The sequence below is a fragment of the Epinephelus moara genome, chromosome 24 (genome assembly GCF_006386435.1).
Source record: "Epinephelus moara isolate mb chromosome 24, YSFRI_EMoa_1.0, whole genome shotgun sequence".
In the NCBI taxonomy this organism is placed as follows: Eukaryota; Metazoa; Chordata; class Actinopteri; order Perciformes; family Serranidae; genus Epinephelus; species Epinephelus moara.
Genome location: NC_065529.1, coordinates 50,202,681 through 50,221,900, shown reverse-complemented (window position 1 = coordinate 50,221,900; position 19,220 = coordinate 50,202,681). Strand labels below are relative to the sequence as shown.

General features: G+C 41.7%; 1 protein-coding gene across 3 annotated transcripts in view; it reads left to right on the top strand.

The window, feature by feature from the left end:
* pcbp4 (poly(rC) binding protein 4) overlaps positions 1-19,220 on the top strand; it is a 536,281-nt gene that overhangs the window by 167,513 nt on the left and 349,548 nt on the right. For all 3 annotated transcript variants that reach the window (XR_007569440.1, XM_050037692.1, XM_050037691.1), the window contains exons 9-10: positions 584-658; positions 6,429-6,500. Coding sequence is in view for 2 of the 3 variants with exons in the window: in XM_050037692.1 (XP_049893649.1) it covers positions 584-658; positions 6,429-6,500 (147 nt within the window). In the remaining variant the exon portion in view is untranslated. The remainder of the gene's footprint in view (positions 1-583; positions 659-6,428; positions 6,501-19,220) is intronic.

The following is a 19,220-nucleotide window of genomic DNA, read 5'->3' as shown; positions in this document are numbered from 1 at the left end:
TCCTCTCTTGCAAGGAGCACCTGTAACATAAATAATTTCCCCTCGGGGATCAATAAAGTATTTCTGATTCTGATTCTGATTCTGAGTGATTTGGGACAGTTTTCTAGTTGACCCCGTTGCTGGGAATGATGCATTCTTTTAACAGATGTGATTGATGTCACAGACAGGCCCTTTTGTCAGTCTATCCCTAATAAGATCGACCACAAACGTCATCCCTGCACGATCTAATCTGTGGCATTTTATTAACTCACTGTCATCCAGCGTTTGGAGAATATTTCTCTGACCTCTTTGTCTTTCTGACATTTGTTATGGTTAAAAGGTTTTTCACCTCAGGAGTTCTCTTAAGGTCTGAGATGCTCTGTGAGTAAGTGTTATCTTTACCACGACCTAGTCTTAACTTTAAGGGGAAACTCTTTGTGCTAGAAAGCTTTGTGAATACGTTTCCTGGTCCTCTAAGAACCAGATATGAGACATAACTCACACTGATTTACCACTCTGTGATGCTCGATAAACATTTACCTGTTTTCATTCTTTTTGTTTCCTCTTCCCTTCTCAACTCTTCTTCATCTCTCCTCCTCTTCAGTCTCCGCCAAAGGGAGCAACTATTCCGTACCGACCCAGCCCGACCCCAGGAACTGTGCTGCTGGCAGGAAACCAGGTGAGAGCATGAAGGGTGACTAAGTTCCAGGAAATCATTTGGCAACATCAGCGCCACCAGATAAACTAAACATAAAACATCACAGAAGCTAAATCAGCCACAAGACGACAGACAAATGATGGATGGAGGAAACATGCAGGAAGCTGAGAGGTATCCAGTGATTAACAGCAAGAGGGGAGGTAAGAGAGTGTCATAGTGAAGTAGAAGACTAAAGAGAAAGATGGATGGAGGCATGAAAATCAGGTTTATAGACAATGGTAGGAGAGGGAGGGATGGAGGCACGGGTGGACGGATTAATGGGTCGGATAGATGGATAGATGGAGGTAAAGATGGAGGAATGGATGGATGAATGAGCTGATACATAATTTATCTTCAGAGAATTTGCCTTAGTTTGCAATTTGAATGTTACAGAAAACACGCACACACACACACACACACACACACACACACACACACACACACACTTGTTAAACGTCCATTTGATAAGTCATGCATAGTGAGTGGCAGCTCCTGTCACCACCCATCCAGCAGGAACAAATGAAGCATTTTTCATGTTTATTCATCACAGATCAGGACTGTTCACCAGACAGATGTGTGTGTGTGGATGGTAGAGAGGTAATATTTGTGTGTGTGTGTGTGTGTGTGTGTGTGTGTGTGTTGACTAGCTATAATGATACGATCATCAGCAGCATGAATTTGCAGCATTAGCACCGTCTTCTCAACGTAGAGCCGTGTCCACAACAGAGCATTCATTTTGTTGATTCTGTTTGGACAATAAATTTAAAAACATTTACCATAGTTTAAAGTTTAATCTATGATTCACTAGGGGTGGGGAAAAAATCGATTTTTAGATGCATCGAGATTCTGTCTTGAATGATGCGAGCATCGATGTGGAAAACTCATAATCGATTTTAATTTTATTTTTATATTTATTTTCAAATTACCGTAACACCTTGACAGCTTTCCAGTGATATACGGTATATTACGGTAGTGACGTCATTACCTGTGGAGGAGGGAAGGGAAGTGAGCACAGCAGGAGGAGAGTGACAGCTGATGAGGAGAGTGCAAGTTGGAGTGATTTAGCGGAGTTTGGGTGGCATTTTCTTTGTAAATAATATTTAGTGTTGTAAATAATAGTATTTGTGTTTTTGTGAGAGCTTTTGAGTTTTTTTTATGCCGTGTTTTCTTTGTGTTTTTTGCCGTGTTTTCACCATAGTTCGTAGTTTTGCCATAGTTGGTGTTTTTATAGTTCATAGATAGTTATAGTCAGTTATAGTTTACTGGAGGAGAAATGTCGAGGAGGTCAACGAGGGACAGGAGAGTCCCGTTGAGATTTGTGGATGAGGAGGAGACTGGTGGAGTGTAGTCATCTCACCACAGTAAGTAATACAGTTTGTATGCACTGGATATGTGTTCCCAGCTTTATTATAATAATGTTTTCAGTATCTAGTGTAAATTTTCTATTCTATCAAGAATCGTTTTATAATTGAAATCGTTGCCCTCAGAATCGGAATTGAATCGAATCGTGAGGTGCCTAGAGATTCCCAGCNTTTCTTCATGTGCAACATGTTAGTCTGGAGGTTTAAACTGGTGTCCTCTCACAGAGTTGGTGATTCAAACTAAACCGTTTTGTAACATGTTTTTGCCTCCACACCAGAGACAGCTGTAGCCAGAGACATTATGTTTTCAGGTTGTCCGTCCATTCGTACATACGTCTCATTCATGTGAACATATCTCAAGAACGCCTTGAGGCAATTGTTAGTCCTTCTCTCAGTACTTACTGACTTCTCTTCCTGTCTGTGGCTCTCAGCTCCTCTGGAGATCTTTAAACACAAATTTATAGTTTTTTCACAAAACAGCTGCTCACTGACAAACAGGAGGAAGAAGTGGCTTTACTTCTCTGCCCTTTCAGCTCTTCTGTCATGATGCTTACCCAAGCTGTTCTCCAGTATAATCACATCAAGTATTTCTGATGGTTACAGTGCGTACTGGGGCTGTTCAGAGCTGGAGCTGATTATGCTAATAACTGATTTTAATAGATTACCATATGCCGTTGATTCAGGCAATTAGATCATGTGATTGGAGTAATATAGTCAAGACTGGAAAAGAAAATGAAAATTACATTTTATTTACATCAATTTGCAACCAAATGTTATTATGCAAAATGGTGGCCAGATTTCCCAGAAGATCCCGATGGCTTCGGGAAACCGTTCAGACCTTTAACTTCTCTCTGGAGCCCTCCGATATTAATGATATAAACACTCATCACAGTAGAAAGTTTTTCTCTATTAGAAAATTAGAAACTTTGATAAACATGTCCATAAGTTATATTTTACCAATAACCCAATGAAAACACAGACATGAAGCAGTTTTTAACCAATCATGTGGCTTTTAGGAACAGACAGTGTCCCACAATGCACAGCAGGGTTGGTTGAGTTTGTTAAACACAGGCTGGTGTTTTGGTATCTAAAGTCAGATGGACAGGACTTAACCAGCGAACTTCACTACAAGCTGATTGGCTGTTGTTTGACTAGCTGAGTGTCAGGTGACGCCATCAGCCGGCTTGAGTCAAGCTCAGACCGGACAGTTCACACCGCTGACACTGATGTGTGCAGATTGTACGATGGCTGTTTATTGAAAAAAAAAAAAGTTTTTACTGACACAATTCTCTGTCATTATCTGAATCTTCTACCAAGGAGTTTTAAGCACAAGGGAATCTTAATGAATCTTCTTTTTTCTGACCTCTGGTGGTTTCACTTCTCCGGCTGCAGTGATGTACAGGTGCACCTCAGGGCCCCGTGACATCACTGTTGGTCGTGGTCACATGTTCAGCACAACACACTGAAACAGACTTGAGATTTTCAATCAGAGAGGAGAGCAAAAATCTTTTCAGCCCTGTGTGAAGTTTCTCTTTCAGCTCAACAGGAGCTGTGCCACATATTGATATTCTTCTTCACCTGAGCTGAAGTGGTGTGAGAGAGTTAAATTGGGACGATCCAAATGAGCTGACCTGGTTTAGCCCCAATTAAACGTATTACGAAACCAAAGAAAATCCTGCATCTTTAACGATTTCTCCCTGTAGGTTTTTCAAAGTACCTTGAGCTCTGAAAAGTTTTCAGGGACGGAAACACTGATGCTTAATTGGTTGAATCTTGCTGTGTGCACTCAGCCTCGGCGGTGCATCGGAGCTCAGCCGTATGCAGGTTGTCATTTGGTCAGTTTGAGCTACGGATGATTTTCCCTGAGAGAGAGGCACAACTGAGATCTGTCTGTACTTGGTCACACATCATTGGACTGTGACAGAGATTGCCCGTGGATGTGTTGTCTGTGGCATTTGGTTTATTTGTGGATGAGCACTGTGAGGTGTCACTGTAGTCATCAGTGGGAATAAATGTCCTAAATATTAGGAATGTGTAAAAATGGAGCTTCAGCCTCAGAGCTCCAAAATCATCCTCACGTCTCCTCATCTGAAAGGTAAAGTCAATATTACAGCAAAGAGGATTCAATAAAACAAGGTCACTTTTTTCCCGTTCCCAAGATGGCGGCTGTGTCGGAGACTCTGCTTCACCCTCAGAAAGTACTCAGAAAGGTTTTTACTGCCACCACACCTTTATCAGTTCCTGTGTGTACAAGTCACTGTGTGACAACTACGTTTCCCCTCAGGGATCAATAAACTGTTCATTCAATTCTTTTTCCGTTCTCGCTCATCTTCTCATCTGCCAATAAAGAGGAAACTAAATTAACTTCTTATCTTTTTTGGATTATTGGGTTTGGTTTATGCGGCCTCATAATACTAAGAAGATGTAACAGCAGCAAAACTGGGGGGAAAAAAAATTGTCAATAAGGGGATGAAATAATTGGTTTATTACTCAGTGTCCAACATAACATTTTTTATCCCCACAGATCAGAGTTTTACTGGCCTGGCAGCCAAAAAATGAAAATAACTCTTTTTTTCCCAAAACTTTGATGATTTATTATAAATAATATTTACAATAGTGACGTTTACTTTACTTTGGTTGTTTTCTTTTAGTTATTGAAATGTAATGCTGATTACAAAACTGTACAAAACATAGCACAGTTGCTGTTTTCCATGTTTTCATTTCATTTTAAATGTTATTTATATTTATTTCAGACATGAAAATATTAAGAAACGTGTGCTCTATTCTAAATGAGTAAGGGATAATGCCCAGCGAGGTGTCCATCGTCCACCTCAGCCGTTAAAAAGTGATGAAGTGAAGTGAAGTGAAGGGCATTATCCCGCTTGTACCATGGCCACATACCAAAGAAATAAGAAGTAAGAATATTCATTCACACCAGGAGCTGTAATCATAAAGTCAGATAGACTGACAGGTAGCTCATTGATTGGACAGTTTTGGTGATATAATCCCACATCATCAGAAGTGATGCTGTTCTCATTCACTGTTCGTACGTATACCTACGAAAAGTAATTCATTATAACTTGCAAGTAACTGATTCAGTCATGAGTTGAAGGAATGTGATCATGTGACCTCTGCACTGTAGGCCGTCATGCATCATGTGACAGGAGCAAAGGAGGAAGTCAGGTCACATGGTATGAAGAGCGACAAATCTGTGTGAGGAGGAGGTCAAGGTCAAAGGACGGATCAAACAAACACAGGACTTTCACCCAGACCGCTGTTTGTGTCCCTTGTAACACTTCGCCGAGTAACTTAAAGTTATGTACATCTGTCACATCATGTCACATATATATCGCTACAGCTCCTTACCACAAATTTTCCTAAATCCTGAGATGCTGAGTCGTAAGAAACGAAGATACAAACTGTTGTAAGAAGAAATGTTGCAGTAGCAAATGGACCTACAGAGGAAAATCAGATTCTGGTGGCTGACAGCAGGTCACGCAGCACTTTACTGAGTCCGATGGGTTTATTTATTTCTCTCTTCTCACCATAAAATAACTCATTATGAGTTTCATTAGTTACGTCTGCAAAGAGACCTCATTATATTTAAAATATTGACAGGTCATAATATTGTGTAGTAGTCTGGCTTACTGTGTGGTCTCTCGACACACCTCTGGTCTAACTCCGTTAACTTGACCAGAGAAAATATCCAGACTCACATATGGACGTGTATGCATGTTTCCATGGTTACAAAATGAGGTTTCATATCATGGAAGTCATTTTCTTGAAGCTGTACTATGCAGGAATTGTCAGAAAAGCCAGGCAGAGGGACGATAAAATCCTCTGATTGATCTGCTTCACTTTCACACCACAAAACAAACCACATCAGAGTTCGCTCGAAGGCGATCTCAGTCCAGCTGTTTGGTCGTTGAAGGCTGCTGTAGACTAAACAAGCAGACAGAGTCCGCCTGAAAAGGAGGAACTCTGGTGCTGTTTGTTCGTTGTGTGAAATCAAACCTGATCAGCTGCAGTATTTAATGACAGCACAGCAGATATGTGACTGATTTTAGCATCATTTTAAAAGCTAAACTCTTAAAGCCATCCTCTGCTGGGAAGTCTCAAGGAAGCAGTTGTGTATATCTTTGTGCACATCACACAGGAGCACGTAAAAACTGTCGTCACTGAGTTACCGGCCAGTCTGTGTAACATCTTCCAGATCAAAAGATCCAAACTGCAGGTGTGAAAGTGCCCTGAAGGCTCATGAATCCAGAGTTTGTACAGTGCTGTGGTTTATGCGGTTGCTCTGCAGTGACATCATGGCTGTGAAAGTTTGATCAGATCGGAGGTCTAACTGTCATGTTGACTCTGCTTGTGTCTCTCTGTGGCGGCTGAAGGTGTTCGAGGCGTCAGACTTTGGCTCTCACCCTCTGTTCTCTGTGGCGCAGGGAGGAGTGGACCTGCAGCAAGTGAGTACTCACTTCATTTTTATATTTACCAACAGGTTGCATTGACACAGGCTTTGAAATCTATCAGAGCATGTAAAATTCATCCTGTGGTGCTTCCAGATTGTGAAAGATCGTCAACACAGGACCTAAAGTATCATTCTCAACACAGCTACATACTGCGTTTTATTTCACTGATCAATAAAGTCATGTTTAATTTTGGAAGACATCTCTTCACACGGGGCTCTGAGCTGTGCAGGTAAACAGCCACCTGCCCTGATTCAGAGACAAACTTCAGTCACCCCGCATCTTAAGAACAGATGGTCAGAGAGGTCAAGGATCCCAGATTAACTCTCCTAAGACTCTTCTTCATGTGAAAATGATTTAAAAAAAGGCAGGGACGTGGTAAACAAGGTGAAGATGAAGGCCCTGGAGCTGAGGATGAAAACAGAGGTGGAAAGAAACAGGCAAAGGAAGAAAGGTGACAGAAAGAGAGAAGGACAGGGGAAGATAAAAGAAGAAAACGCTGGAGAAAAGAAGTGAAAACAGAGAAACAGGTTGTTGAATATCTTGTGTTGAATCACTTTAATTCTGCCTGGAGTTTAACAGACGTCTGTTAACAGCAGAGTGAAGTCAGCCGTCTCACACTCGATGCCTCCACCTACCAGGAAACACATCTGTTAAGGATTATTGCCATTTTTTTCAAGTGATGCCTGACTGATCTGAGAGCAGTCTGAAGACCAAATGAAAATGGAGAAGATTCATTTCTTCTTCTGAAGCAGCCAAACAAGCCTCTCCTGTAATTGCAAAGATGAATTGGGCAATTTTCATGTCAATTTTATTTGCTCAAATTAAAGTTGTAAGAGGAAGCGACAATCAAGCACATGGTGCTCAGACAGAAACTGTTTGCAGACAGTCTTAATGATTCCAATAAAGTGCAATAACGGGGGCAAGAGAAAAAGTAAAACCAGTTCCTTTGCCATCTCTCGTTGTAATTAGAGAATGTTGTAATGAGTATAATCATTTTAATGCTAGTTTTACTTTGTTAATAAGATTCTTGTTGGAATACAAATACCACTTTTTCTGCCAAGCTCGCCAAAACTCCTGAAGAAGAACACTGGCTGATCTGAACACAGTCACAGTCTTCTGGGTGGCTGATACCAAAATATTATTGGAGGTGACACGAGTTCAAAACTTACTGCAGATGGTAGCCTAGCTGCTGCTACTGTTAGCATCATGTCATGTAGTGACAGCAGATTTCTTCTTCTTCTGTGGCATCAAACACAACACATGGATTCAGAGTGTCACTGTGTATTTAGAGATGATGAACACTGATATTGACTACACCATGATAAACAGCAGGGCTATGACTAAAGTGGGATTTATACTTCTGCGTTTAATTGATGACATACCTACAGAATAGGCTCTGTGTCGACGCATTGTTTATGCCGTAGCCTGACGTGCACCTCCCCAGAAATGTAACTCCACGTCGCAGTGACGCAGACCTCCTGTCTGTCTCTGTAAGCTGAAACCATTTCCCTCAGTGGAGACAAAGCTTTGATTTACTTTAATTTCACAGATAAGAAACAATAAATTGTGAAGACAATAAAGCCTCCACTAAAATAGCATTTTAAGTCTTGTGTGTGATTTATCCTGGCTTCATATGAGCAGAGGAAATCTCTGCTAGCTGCTAGGCTAATTTATACAATGTAAAATGCCATAGGCTTGTGCTAATAACGTTAGCATGTTGTATTTAAAATGCCATAGGCTTGTGCTAATAACGTTAGCATGTTGTATTTGTTTGGAAAACATGTTAAGTGTCAGACAGTTGTTTTGTCAGTGAACCTTGTGAGCTGTAATGGAGCTGAATTTTGTATCGTTGCCTTTGTTAAATGTTGCTGTTGTCCCTGGCTTCATATGAGAAGAGGAAAAGTCAGTCATAAGAGTTTACATTTATATGGATGCAGCGTTGTAGACAGTGGTGGTCTTTGCAGCCATTACATACATCCCGATCTGGAAATCCATCGGTAAAAAAATAAATATATAAATACATTTTTTTTTCTTCCTGTACCTCTGGAGGCACTGCCCAGAGTTTTTCGACTAACGGAAGTGCAGGGGTCTCGGGGATCGCTCACCCCCTTCACTTCCGGCAGTGCCCCCAGTGTTACACTCCTATCTGCAACTTGAACCAAACAGCAGTAAAAACGTTGCCGCTAATGCCCTTTTTTTCCTGTCGTGAGGAGTGGAAGGTGTGCTGGTGGATGCACAATGCTTGTAAGTTGTGCTGTTGTCCATGTTTTTCACGTTGACGAGACGGCGTTTTGGGTGGAGCGGTCGCCATGGACACGGAGCTTGCTCTTTCTGTAGGTACACATTTCCTGGGGACACCTGCACGTCTCGGCCACGCCCCCTCCATTGTGATTCGCTAAAGCGCAGCATCGTTCAACCTCAATGCCCCCCCTACAATGTAAATTGCAGAATCTGTCTTGAGAGATTACATGCATCCTGACATGTGGACAGAGAATTCAGCACACTATATTACAGATTTGTTCTGTTCCGCTATCATTTAGATTTCTTCTTCTTCTCCTGCAGTCGTATCTCATTTGAACTACGCAACACTGCCTCCATGATCTCTGGTGTTACTGCTTCGTTTCATCTGTCTCAGTAAGCGCTCAGGAAATGTGCACAAACATGGATGAAATGAATGCAGAGTACAAACAGGAGACTCCGTCTGTCTCTGTCTCTAATGTTGAGCATAAATGAGTCCTGAAAACTAAAATAGCAACAGCTACGGCTATACTCTGTGATCTGGGGTTACCCCATGGTTATGTTGCCTGACCAGTTGTCACTGTGGTAGCAACTTGTCAACAAGTGGCACCCACCTGTAACGCAGAGTGGACACACCCTTAATTATGTTTAACTTTGAACCTGAAGAAAATGTATACAGGTGCATTATATTAAAATTCAGCCCCTGTACAGTTAAATTAGCCACAGAAACCAAAACTGTTTTTTGTACCAGGCTGTAAACATGTTTATTTCTACTGTAAAGTTGGACATTTTAACATTTTAATAGGGGTCTGAGGGGACTGATTGGCTCTTGGGGCCAGCCTCAAGTGGACATTACAGGAACTGCAGTTTTTGGCTTATTTTTAAACCCTGCAGGTTGCCTCCGGCATCAGAGCAGCTAGCTGAGCTACAACATGTGTAAATGTGTTTCTGGTGATTTTTAAAAGCTCCACTGGACTTCCTGTCTTTCCTGCAGAGACACAGAAAGTCCGACAGTAGCTGCTCACGGCTGGTTAGCTCTGACTACCTGCACAGCGGGAGTGCACGTCACTGTTCACACTTCTGTGTCCGGTGACATGGAAGCATGTCATCCCTCAACCAACATTGCAACATGAATTTGCTGAGGGGGAATATATCAGAGGGTCCTCGCAAAATTTGAGGATGTGTTTTTTTTTTTTTTTTTTGTTTGTTTTTTCCTTTGTCTGCATTCGCACCTGCACAAAGAAACAAGCAGATGTGTTGCTATATATCTCTGCAGAGTTTAGCTGGAGCTGTTTCAGGACAGTGTGATGAAGTGTCTGTGTGCTGGCACTACATCACACTGTGGGTCGGGTTCATGCAGTTATGTTAAATCTACTTTTGTGGCTTTGAGGCATTTTATCCCTGCAGAAACACATTTAAAAAAGTTTTTATACAAAAACATGATGCCAGTCTTTGAAAATGTGGCGACAAAACGACAGCTTGCTTGTCAAATGTTCTCTGACTTCTTTATCTGAAACACAGTCGCTTGCACAACATGAGAATCTTTAAATGTCATCTTTACTTGTGTGTTGCCCAGTAATCATACAGTTAGACTAATCATCTACTGACTACTTTTGCATATCTGAATGAAACCTGTAATTTTCTCAGCAGTTCAAGCTAAATTGTGGGGATGAATTTAATTTACTGTTTTGCTGCTGAATGTCTCCCAGTGAATAGTTCACTGCTGCACAAATAGCTTTCATGTCAAGGGCAAGGCAGGCTGTTTGGATTAGAGCATCCATAACTGAATGGTCTGAGGTCAGTTTCCAACAGCTAGTGTGTCACCATCATTAGCTAAGTGTCCTTCAACCAGCCACTGAACCCACATTCATTGCCTACACATTTATTTCATGTCAGCGGCGCGCGCGGCCTCGGGCCAAATTCCTTCTGTGTTTAAATACTTTTCATCTGCGTGCCTGCAGCCTGTTAGTGTGATCATGTGGAGGTGCTCCTGCAGCACTTCATGGCCTCACACAAAATGCAGATGTCCCTGTTGACATTCGTCCTCTCCGTTGTAACATTTAGTTTTTCCCGTCTTTGAAAATGATGTTATGATGGTTTGTCAGTGCTAATATTAGCTCTATCACAACGAGGCTTATGGAGATAGATTTGTTTCATAATTATGTGTGTGAACAGATCAACAGTCTGTGTGTAAATGTGTCATCTGTAAATATAAAACACCTTCCACAAATACAAAAAAATTTTGTAAACTCACAAAAATATTTTGCAAGTATAAAACGGATCTGCAAATACACAAACACATTTCTGTGAATACATTAAATTCATTTGTAATGAAAAGCATTTGTGAATATCTTCCTAACATTTACAACTTTCAAACAGGCATTTGTGACTCAGTTTTTATTTGTAAACCGAAAAAACATTTGTGGATCTCAGTTCTACGCCATTTACACACAGATTGTTGATCTGTTCACACACATAATTATGAAACAAATCTATCTCCATAGAGGCTAAACTGAGTGACAGCACAGAAAAACAGAGGACTCAGTGATAAGAGTGAAGTAGAAGACTGAGGTGACACACACACCGGATGATCAGGATACTTTGTGTTCATGTTTGACCTCCAAAAGTTGACAGTAATTTAAGCTTAGCTAATAATAAAAGATTATTGGTTGAACATACTATTTAAATGATCTATAGCACATGGTCAAAGAGCATTGAGGCGGTGTTATTTTGTTGACGAAACTTTTTCCCGTCAAGAAAACGAGACAATGACGATCTAAAAGTAGATATTGATAATAAAAAAAACGAAGGCCAAATCTGTGTTTCGTTTTCGTGAGACGAGACGTGATGAAAATATTAGTGGTGGAGTATCGGACATTGAAAGCCGAGAACAGCCGTGCTTGTAATTATCCTCAGATGCAGCATGAGCGACAAGCTGGTAAACTCCAGTAAATAGTCTGCACCAGGAAGTTTGGGTTGGTGCGAGTTGTGAGCTGTAATTCAGCAGTAAATAATCAGCCGTGTGTGTCTGACTGTTGAAAAGTACTATATAAATAAATAAAGTATTATTTGTATCATTATTACAATTAGTAGTAGCAGTGGTCTTATAAAATCCCTGATGTTGACAATAAAGTTTATTTGACTTGGTGTCATTTACCGTTCATCAAACCTCCTGACTGACTGAACAAAATGTCTCACTGACTGACCTGGAGACAGAGTCAGTCTCTGGCAGAGGCTCACACACACACACACACACACACACACACACACACACACACACACACACACAATAGTTAGAGTACCTGACTGACTCAAATGCAGATTAACCGTATGTATTAAGAGACACACGTCTGGACGACACAGACAGGCTGACAAATGAGAGGACGGGTCAAAAGACAGAAAAAGACGGACGTGTACAAACTAGAACAGAAGAGCACTTTACTCCATCACTCTGACAGCTCCGCATGCTCAAGAGCCAACTTTAGATAAGTGGTGTGTGTGTGTGTGTGTGTGTGTGTGTGTGTGTGTGTGTGTGTGTGTGTGTGTGTGTCAGGCACAGGGCATTGGGAGTGTCAGTTAAAACAACAGTAACAGGAGCTAATGGAGGCTCTGCAGGACTGATGGGAGGAGAGAGGGAGGGAGGAAGTGACAGGTGGAGACCGAAGACGAGAGGGAGAGACCAGGGGAGGAAGGAGGGAAGAGACAATTTGAAAAGCTCTCAAGTTATGTCAGTTGATCTGTCCTCCAACCGTATCTGCTGCCGTCTATGGGTGGACGTGTGTGTCTGACAGCTGTGTGAGCTAAAGACAGATCAGGGCTGTGGTGCAGATGTGCACAGTGTTGTTAACGTATGAGTAAAATAAGGTTGTTTTAGTTTCTGATTGAAGCTGCTGCGACGTGACAAACAGTCTCCACTGCGACACAATATTAACAGGCTTCATGCAACAAGCACACAAGTGTGACACAGACAGACAGCACCAAGGCCGCATCTTTCAGTCCAGTGCCTTTGTGGATTCCCGAGCAGCTGTTGGAGCCACAGCGACCTGCACTGCTTGAATTTCAGATAAATTGAAAAGGTGGCCACACCGCAGCACAGTGACCCTTCAGAAGTCCATACTGTTGCACACAATCCAGACATACTACATCCTTAAAACGTTATGCCCTGAATTTTGACCCTCTTACTCATAAACCCGTTAACATAGAGATAAAATAAAACGCCATTCCATGAGTTCGCCAGAGACAGAGGTCACCCTGGAGAGCGGCTGTAATAACTGCATACAAAGAAGCATGCTGGCTTGCAAACTGCAAAATTGGACCAAATTTAGTCTTGGTATTTTTGGCATACTATATACACTCACCAGCCACTTTATTAGGTACACCTGTTCAACTGCTGGTTAATGCAAATAGCTAATCAGCCAATCACGTGGCAGCTCTCAAAACGTTGCCTGGTCTGAGGAGTCTGGATTTCTGCTGCCACATTCAGATGGAAGCATGGATCCATCCTGCCTTGTATCAACGCTTCAGGCTGCTGCTGGTGGTGTAATGGTGTGGGGGAGATTTTCTTAGTACCAACTGAGCATGGTTTAAACACCACAGCCTACCTGAGTATTGTTGCTGAGCGTGTCCATCCCTTTATGACCACAGTGTACCCATCTTCTGATGGCTACTTCCAGCAGGATAACACATCATGTCACAAAGCTCACATCATCTCAAACTGGTTTCTTGAACATGACAATAAGTGCATTTCTATTAACCCTAGAAATGCACAAAACCTAAATATCACAATAAAAAACTGTAATGAAACACCTACACTTTGAAAAAACTCTAAAATATTGAGAAAAAGTTTTTATGCTCTCATGAGGTGGTTTTTCAGACGTGTCGATATAGAAGTATATTGCAAAAGTGTAATGGAAACACTCTTTTCGCAAATATACATCACCAGACACGACATTGGTGAATTCCTTGTTCACGATCCTCTCCCAGAAATCCTTTATCTGTGGTCGCTGCCACACATAAAGACTTTGTCTTTGGAATACTGCTCGCTCTCTTTGTCTTCGGTTGTAGATTATTGCCACAGCAGCAGTGGCAACCGAGATGATTGTTCCAGCGCGCAAGAGATTTGGAATGTCCATCTTACTTCCGCAAACAAAGTGGAGTCTCACGGGACGAGATTTTACGAGAATTACGGCTCATACGCAAAACACTTTTTAATGGAAACACCTGCAACTCGCAATTGTACTTTGTCGAAACTTTAGAAATATCGCATTTATTTTGCGCAAAACTGTGATGGAAACACGCCTAATGAGTTCACTGTACTCCAATGGCCTCCACAGTCACCAGATCTCAGTCCAATAGAGCACCTTTGGGATTTGCTGGAACGGGAGATTCTCATCATGGATGTGCAGCCGACAAATCTGCAGCAACTGTGTGATGTCATCATGTCAATATGGACCAAAATCTCTGAGGAATGTTTCCAGCACCTTGTTGAATCTGTGACACTAAGAATTAAAAAGGGGGTCCAACCTGGTACCAGCAAGGTGTACCTAATAAAGTGGCCAGTGAGTGTAGTATGGGTATTGAAACTGCAATAACATCACCTGACTTCCTCTTTTGCTCCTGTCATGATTACTGCGACCATGAGAGGGCTTTGCCACTTAAACAGATCTGTTATTTTCATGTGAGAAAGTCTAAAATTTCAGTTGGGGAATTTACAATATATGATACTAGAGCTTTGAACATGTACACTGTGTTGAGGATCCTTAGCATCCTGGTTAGCCAGTGTGTAAAGCTGTACTTAATGCTTATTATCATTTGTGCTAGCTCGTACAAACTCTGCACTCTTGGATGTTTTGTGTGAAAGCAGTCACCTCAGCATGCTGCAAAATCTAAACTGACCTTTTTATCAAACAGCGAGATGATTATATCTGGTTAAAAATGGCACAAAAATCAGTCTCTGTCTTTGAAGCAAGAAGATTTAACCTTTCTACCAACAATCAGCTCCTCTCACCAAGTGTTTCCTAATGAGTACCTCCAATATGGCCGCCGCAGGCTTCATTACGTCGCCTGAAAGCTCTGTGTAGAGAGAGGAGTGAAAGAGAGGCAGACGAGGAGTGTGAGAGAAGAGGAAGAGGTGGAAACAGGATGGGACAGAGGAGTAAAAGAAAAGTTTTGGAGGACGTCAGAGACACGGAGGGGAGGGTGACAGAAGGAGGGATGGAGGGAGGGTTAGTGCAGAGTTAAGTGGCTGTGCGAGCGATTAATGCTTTTTATTCATTATTTAAGCCACAGTGATGCAGAGAGGAAGCAGAGACGTGAGGGTTCATCACTCATGTTTGTTGACAGAATCATCTGCAGCCGTCACAGTCATTTCTGGGATTTAACATTAATCTTTATTTAAGATTAAAGCTGCGAGGATTTCTTAATCATATTATCAGCTGGAATCAGCTGTGATGACACGTCTGACATTAAGTCTATCTGAGTAAAGTAAACAACCCAGTGAGTCAAAGTTTGAGAGAGAAACCAAGTAATGAACTGTATTTAGAGAGCAAATGGAGGTTAGTTAGTTTGTTAAAGGATCAGATCTGATGAAGCAAATATGTTTTTAATATAAAATTTTAGCTAAGTGGTGTAAACAAATGTAAATACATGACTCAGCAGATATGAACAACCTCTCCCAGTGTGTCACCTGATTTACATAATTTGACAAACTTCTTCTCAGAGTCATAACACACAGACGTCATTGCTGACTCTCTCTGTACAGCTGCATCAGGAAACTTGAATAAATCTGTTCAGAAATCAGATTAATACGGCCGCACCTAACCATTATTGTCTTATTGATTAATCTAACAATTTATTTTGATTGGTTGAATAATCTAATGATTAATTTATCCATTATTATAAACATTATTTTTTTAAAATACTCAATTAATGTAACACTTAAATAAATGACAAAAAGTCTTGTCATAACTAAATATTTTACCGTTTATCTCATTTTGTGTTTTACATGACATCGTTTCAGAGCTGGATATTTTTTATTCTGTGTTTTTTGTTCTATGTTGTGTGTCTGTAACTGATGCTGCTGTCTGTCTCGGCCAGGACGCTCAAGAGGTTTTTCTGGTCAAATAAAGTTTAAATAAAATAAATATATTTATAGCTCCTCCCACTGCACAACTTCCTTTTTTCAAATGATCCAGTGCGACCCTCATTCCACTGCTGCGGCTCGTATTGTGTCCACAGCTTTCTCATCTTTTATCAGAGACATTTCGGACCAACTTTATTTTCATCTGGACGTCCTCTCATTATATTCAGTTATCCAGCTTTTAAAGAAAACCATTCAGTCTGACCAAACGCTGTTCTGACTGTAATTTCTCGACTATTTATTAAGTCACACAGCTTTTATTCTTTAACCTCTTGCACTCCACCCACATTTTGTAGTAAAAACGCCTAAATTGACATACCCAAATTAAAATGACTGTAGCCTCTGAACCGCTCTGACTACATGCATGCATGAGGTCTTGCCAGAAAGAAAACTCCCTGAAGTTTCTTGTGAAAGTGTCAGAAACACTCTAGGTGATACAGAGACAGAGTAATGGGCCTCTGAAGTCAGTAAAAATTGAAGATTTTGCCTAAAATAAAATAAAAAATGTGTTTCAGGATGAATAACTGTCTGTGGCTTCATCTGAGCAGGTAAATGACACTGTGGGGCTGTAGGCACACTATCAATGAACACTTGTTTCAAATTTGAAGAAGACTGCTCAAAGTATGACCATTCTACAGTGTTTTTACCATGAAAAGATCCAGGCGGAGCTCCAAATGACAAGTCGGTCACTCTGCTTCAAAACAGTACTATCAGTGATCAAACAACACTCAGCCAGCTTCAAACATTGTACCTTATTGAAATCAGGTGTGATTATGATAGCTGATGTTGTTTATGACACAGAAACACCATAAAATATCACCAAATAAAGCCATATGAAACGTGAAAGTTATGATCCCACTTTCTAGACGGTATATCTCAGCCAAAAATAGTGGTAGGAGTGAGACTCTTACCTTTTATAAACCAGCTACGTGCCCGCTAACAGCTCCACATAAGATCGTGAGTAATCCTGTAACTTTTCCTGTTGAAAAAAGGCATGACATGACTTGTCACCACTCATCGTGATTTTGGACTGTGTTTAGGCTGCTCTGGTGTGAAATACATAAGAAATAAAAGAAAAACAATGTTATTTTTGAAAAGTCGAGAGCTTCCTGAATCCGGCAATACCAAACATCACGTGGTTTGATGACGTAGTGCGCCTGGGAGATACCATTTAACAGAGGAGGGGGGGAGTGAGGACGTCGGCATCCTGGCGGAGTTATAGAAAAGCTTAGACCAAAGATTATTTTTAAAGCTGAGGCTCAAATGGAAATATTTTTTATTGTTTGATTAATTTAGGTGCGTGGTTCGAATATTGTTGATGTGAATATTTCGTTTGCAGCTGAACTAACAGACGTGAATCAGCCGAAGCCTCTGTTGTTTGTTTGATGTTGCTCAGAGGTGCCTTCACACCTCCATCTCTGATCCGTGCTGTATTAATAAACTCATGCATATTCATGAGAGCAGTGCATCGTTAATTAATATATGTATTAATAACATTTGAGTTTGAAAGGGTCATTATCATGCTTGATGCTGAGCTCCGCCGACCATCATTAATACTGAGGAGCAGGCGTCCTGATTATAACATCCAGAGGAGACAGCTGTGACGTGTTCGACCCTCAGAGGTTTTAAAGAGAACATTTTATAGTGAACAGTTATAGGTGATATTATTTAAAATATCAGCATTATTAATTATACACTGATATTAATATTATTGTGTTAAATAATTATTTACCCAGCAAACAGCAACACCCTTTAAATGCCCCGTCTCTTTTGTGCGTGCCGGGGAGAAACCTCCACCCCGACTGAAGCCTCAAGAGACTGACAGATCCTGGTCAATCTTTCTTAGGCAGCTGAAGTTCCCGGACACCATCACAGCCACCACGCTCAGGCCTGATGCGGTCTTGATGTCTGAGACAACAAAGCAAGTGGTGTTGCTGGAGTTAACTTTCCCCTGGGAAGACAGGATGGAAGAGGCTCAAGAGAGAAATAGAGCCAAATATGCATCTCTGGTGGCAGAGTGCTGAGGGCAGCCCTGCGTGTCTGTGTGTGTGTGTGTGTGTGTGTGTGTGTGTGTGTGTGTGTGTGTGTGTGTGTGTGTGTGTGTGTGTGTAACACAAAACACAAACAAATGTGTTGATCAGTCTGGAGGTCCAGAGAAAGAGAAGATCTTATAGGTCTGATTTATAACCTCCTGAGCTCAGCCTGTCAGGTGTGCTGCATCGCTGATGACCTCTCACCTCCACCCACCAGTTTCCTGCACAAAGTAAACAACAGAGCCAGCAAGAAAGAAGATGATAGGCCGACGCTAAGGCCGTCACAGTCCCCCACAACCATATCAGTTCAGTTCAGTCTAGGACTTGATGTTACAATCTCTGATGCACATACTTGAGACTGTGAGTGGGAGTGATGGTGCCGTCTGGGGGTCAAAGGGTTAGATGAATAGAAAAGTAGGAAAGAGTGTAGAAGGGACAGAGCCACGGAGACGTCTGTGTGGACTGAACTCTCCCCCGCCGGACCGGGCTGTACGCTCTACCTCCCCCTGCAAAAGAGAAGAAACTAACAGGAGGAAAACGTACCTAACATTTAACTGATCGATCGTTGTTGCACATGTGATTGTGGGTTAGAGTTGGAGCCATGCTGGGGGAGAGGCGGGGGTTCAGGGAGGGCAAAGGCGTCATTGGGGTCATCAGGTGGGTGCCCTCCTTCACTGGTGTTTCGATGATAGGCCAACGACACCTCCAGAGGGCTCATCAGCAACACCTGGTGACCCAGGTGCGCCCCCCTCTGCTTTAACTCCCTCGTACACTGCTGCTGTTGTTGGTGGTGTTTCAGGGTCCAAGTGGCGTCTTTCCTCTTGATCCATATCCACCGGCTCGCCTGTTTGGCTGTGCCACAGAGAGCTGTGATGGCCTGACGCTGGGCTTGGCCACGAATTCCCATTTCTTTGAGCAGCCTGGTGGTTGACTTCAAAGCCTCTGCAGCCGACTTCAACTGGGCAAACCTTTGTTTCCATCTGCATTACTCAGCATCAGCTGCCAGCTCGGTGTACTTAAGGAAGATAACATCTCTCAAATATAATAGCTGTGGTGTAATCTGAAATAAATAATGAATACATGAGATATTAAACCGCTGTTAATGTGTTGTGACAAGTAGAGACATCCTTTATGACAGACAAGCAGGTGACATGCAGTCGGGATTTCTTTCATACTAAGTTTTACTTCACTCTCACTGAGTGCGTTTACATGGACAGTTTAATTCCCTTTTCATTCAGAATGAAAGTTCATTCCTATTAAAAGTGATCTTGTAAACACCTAATTCGGAATGAAAATGGCCAATGC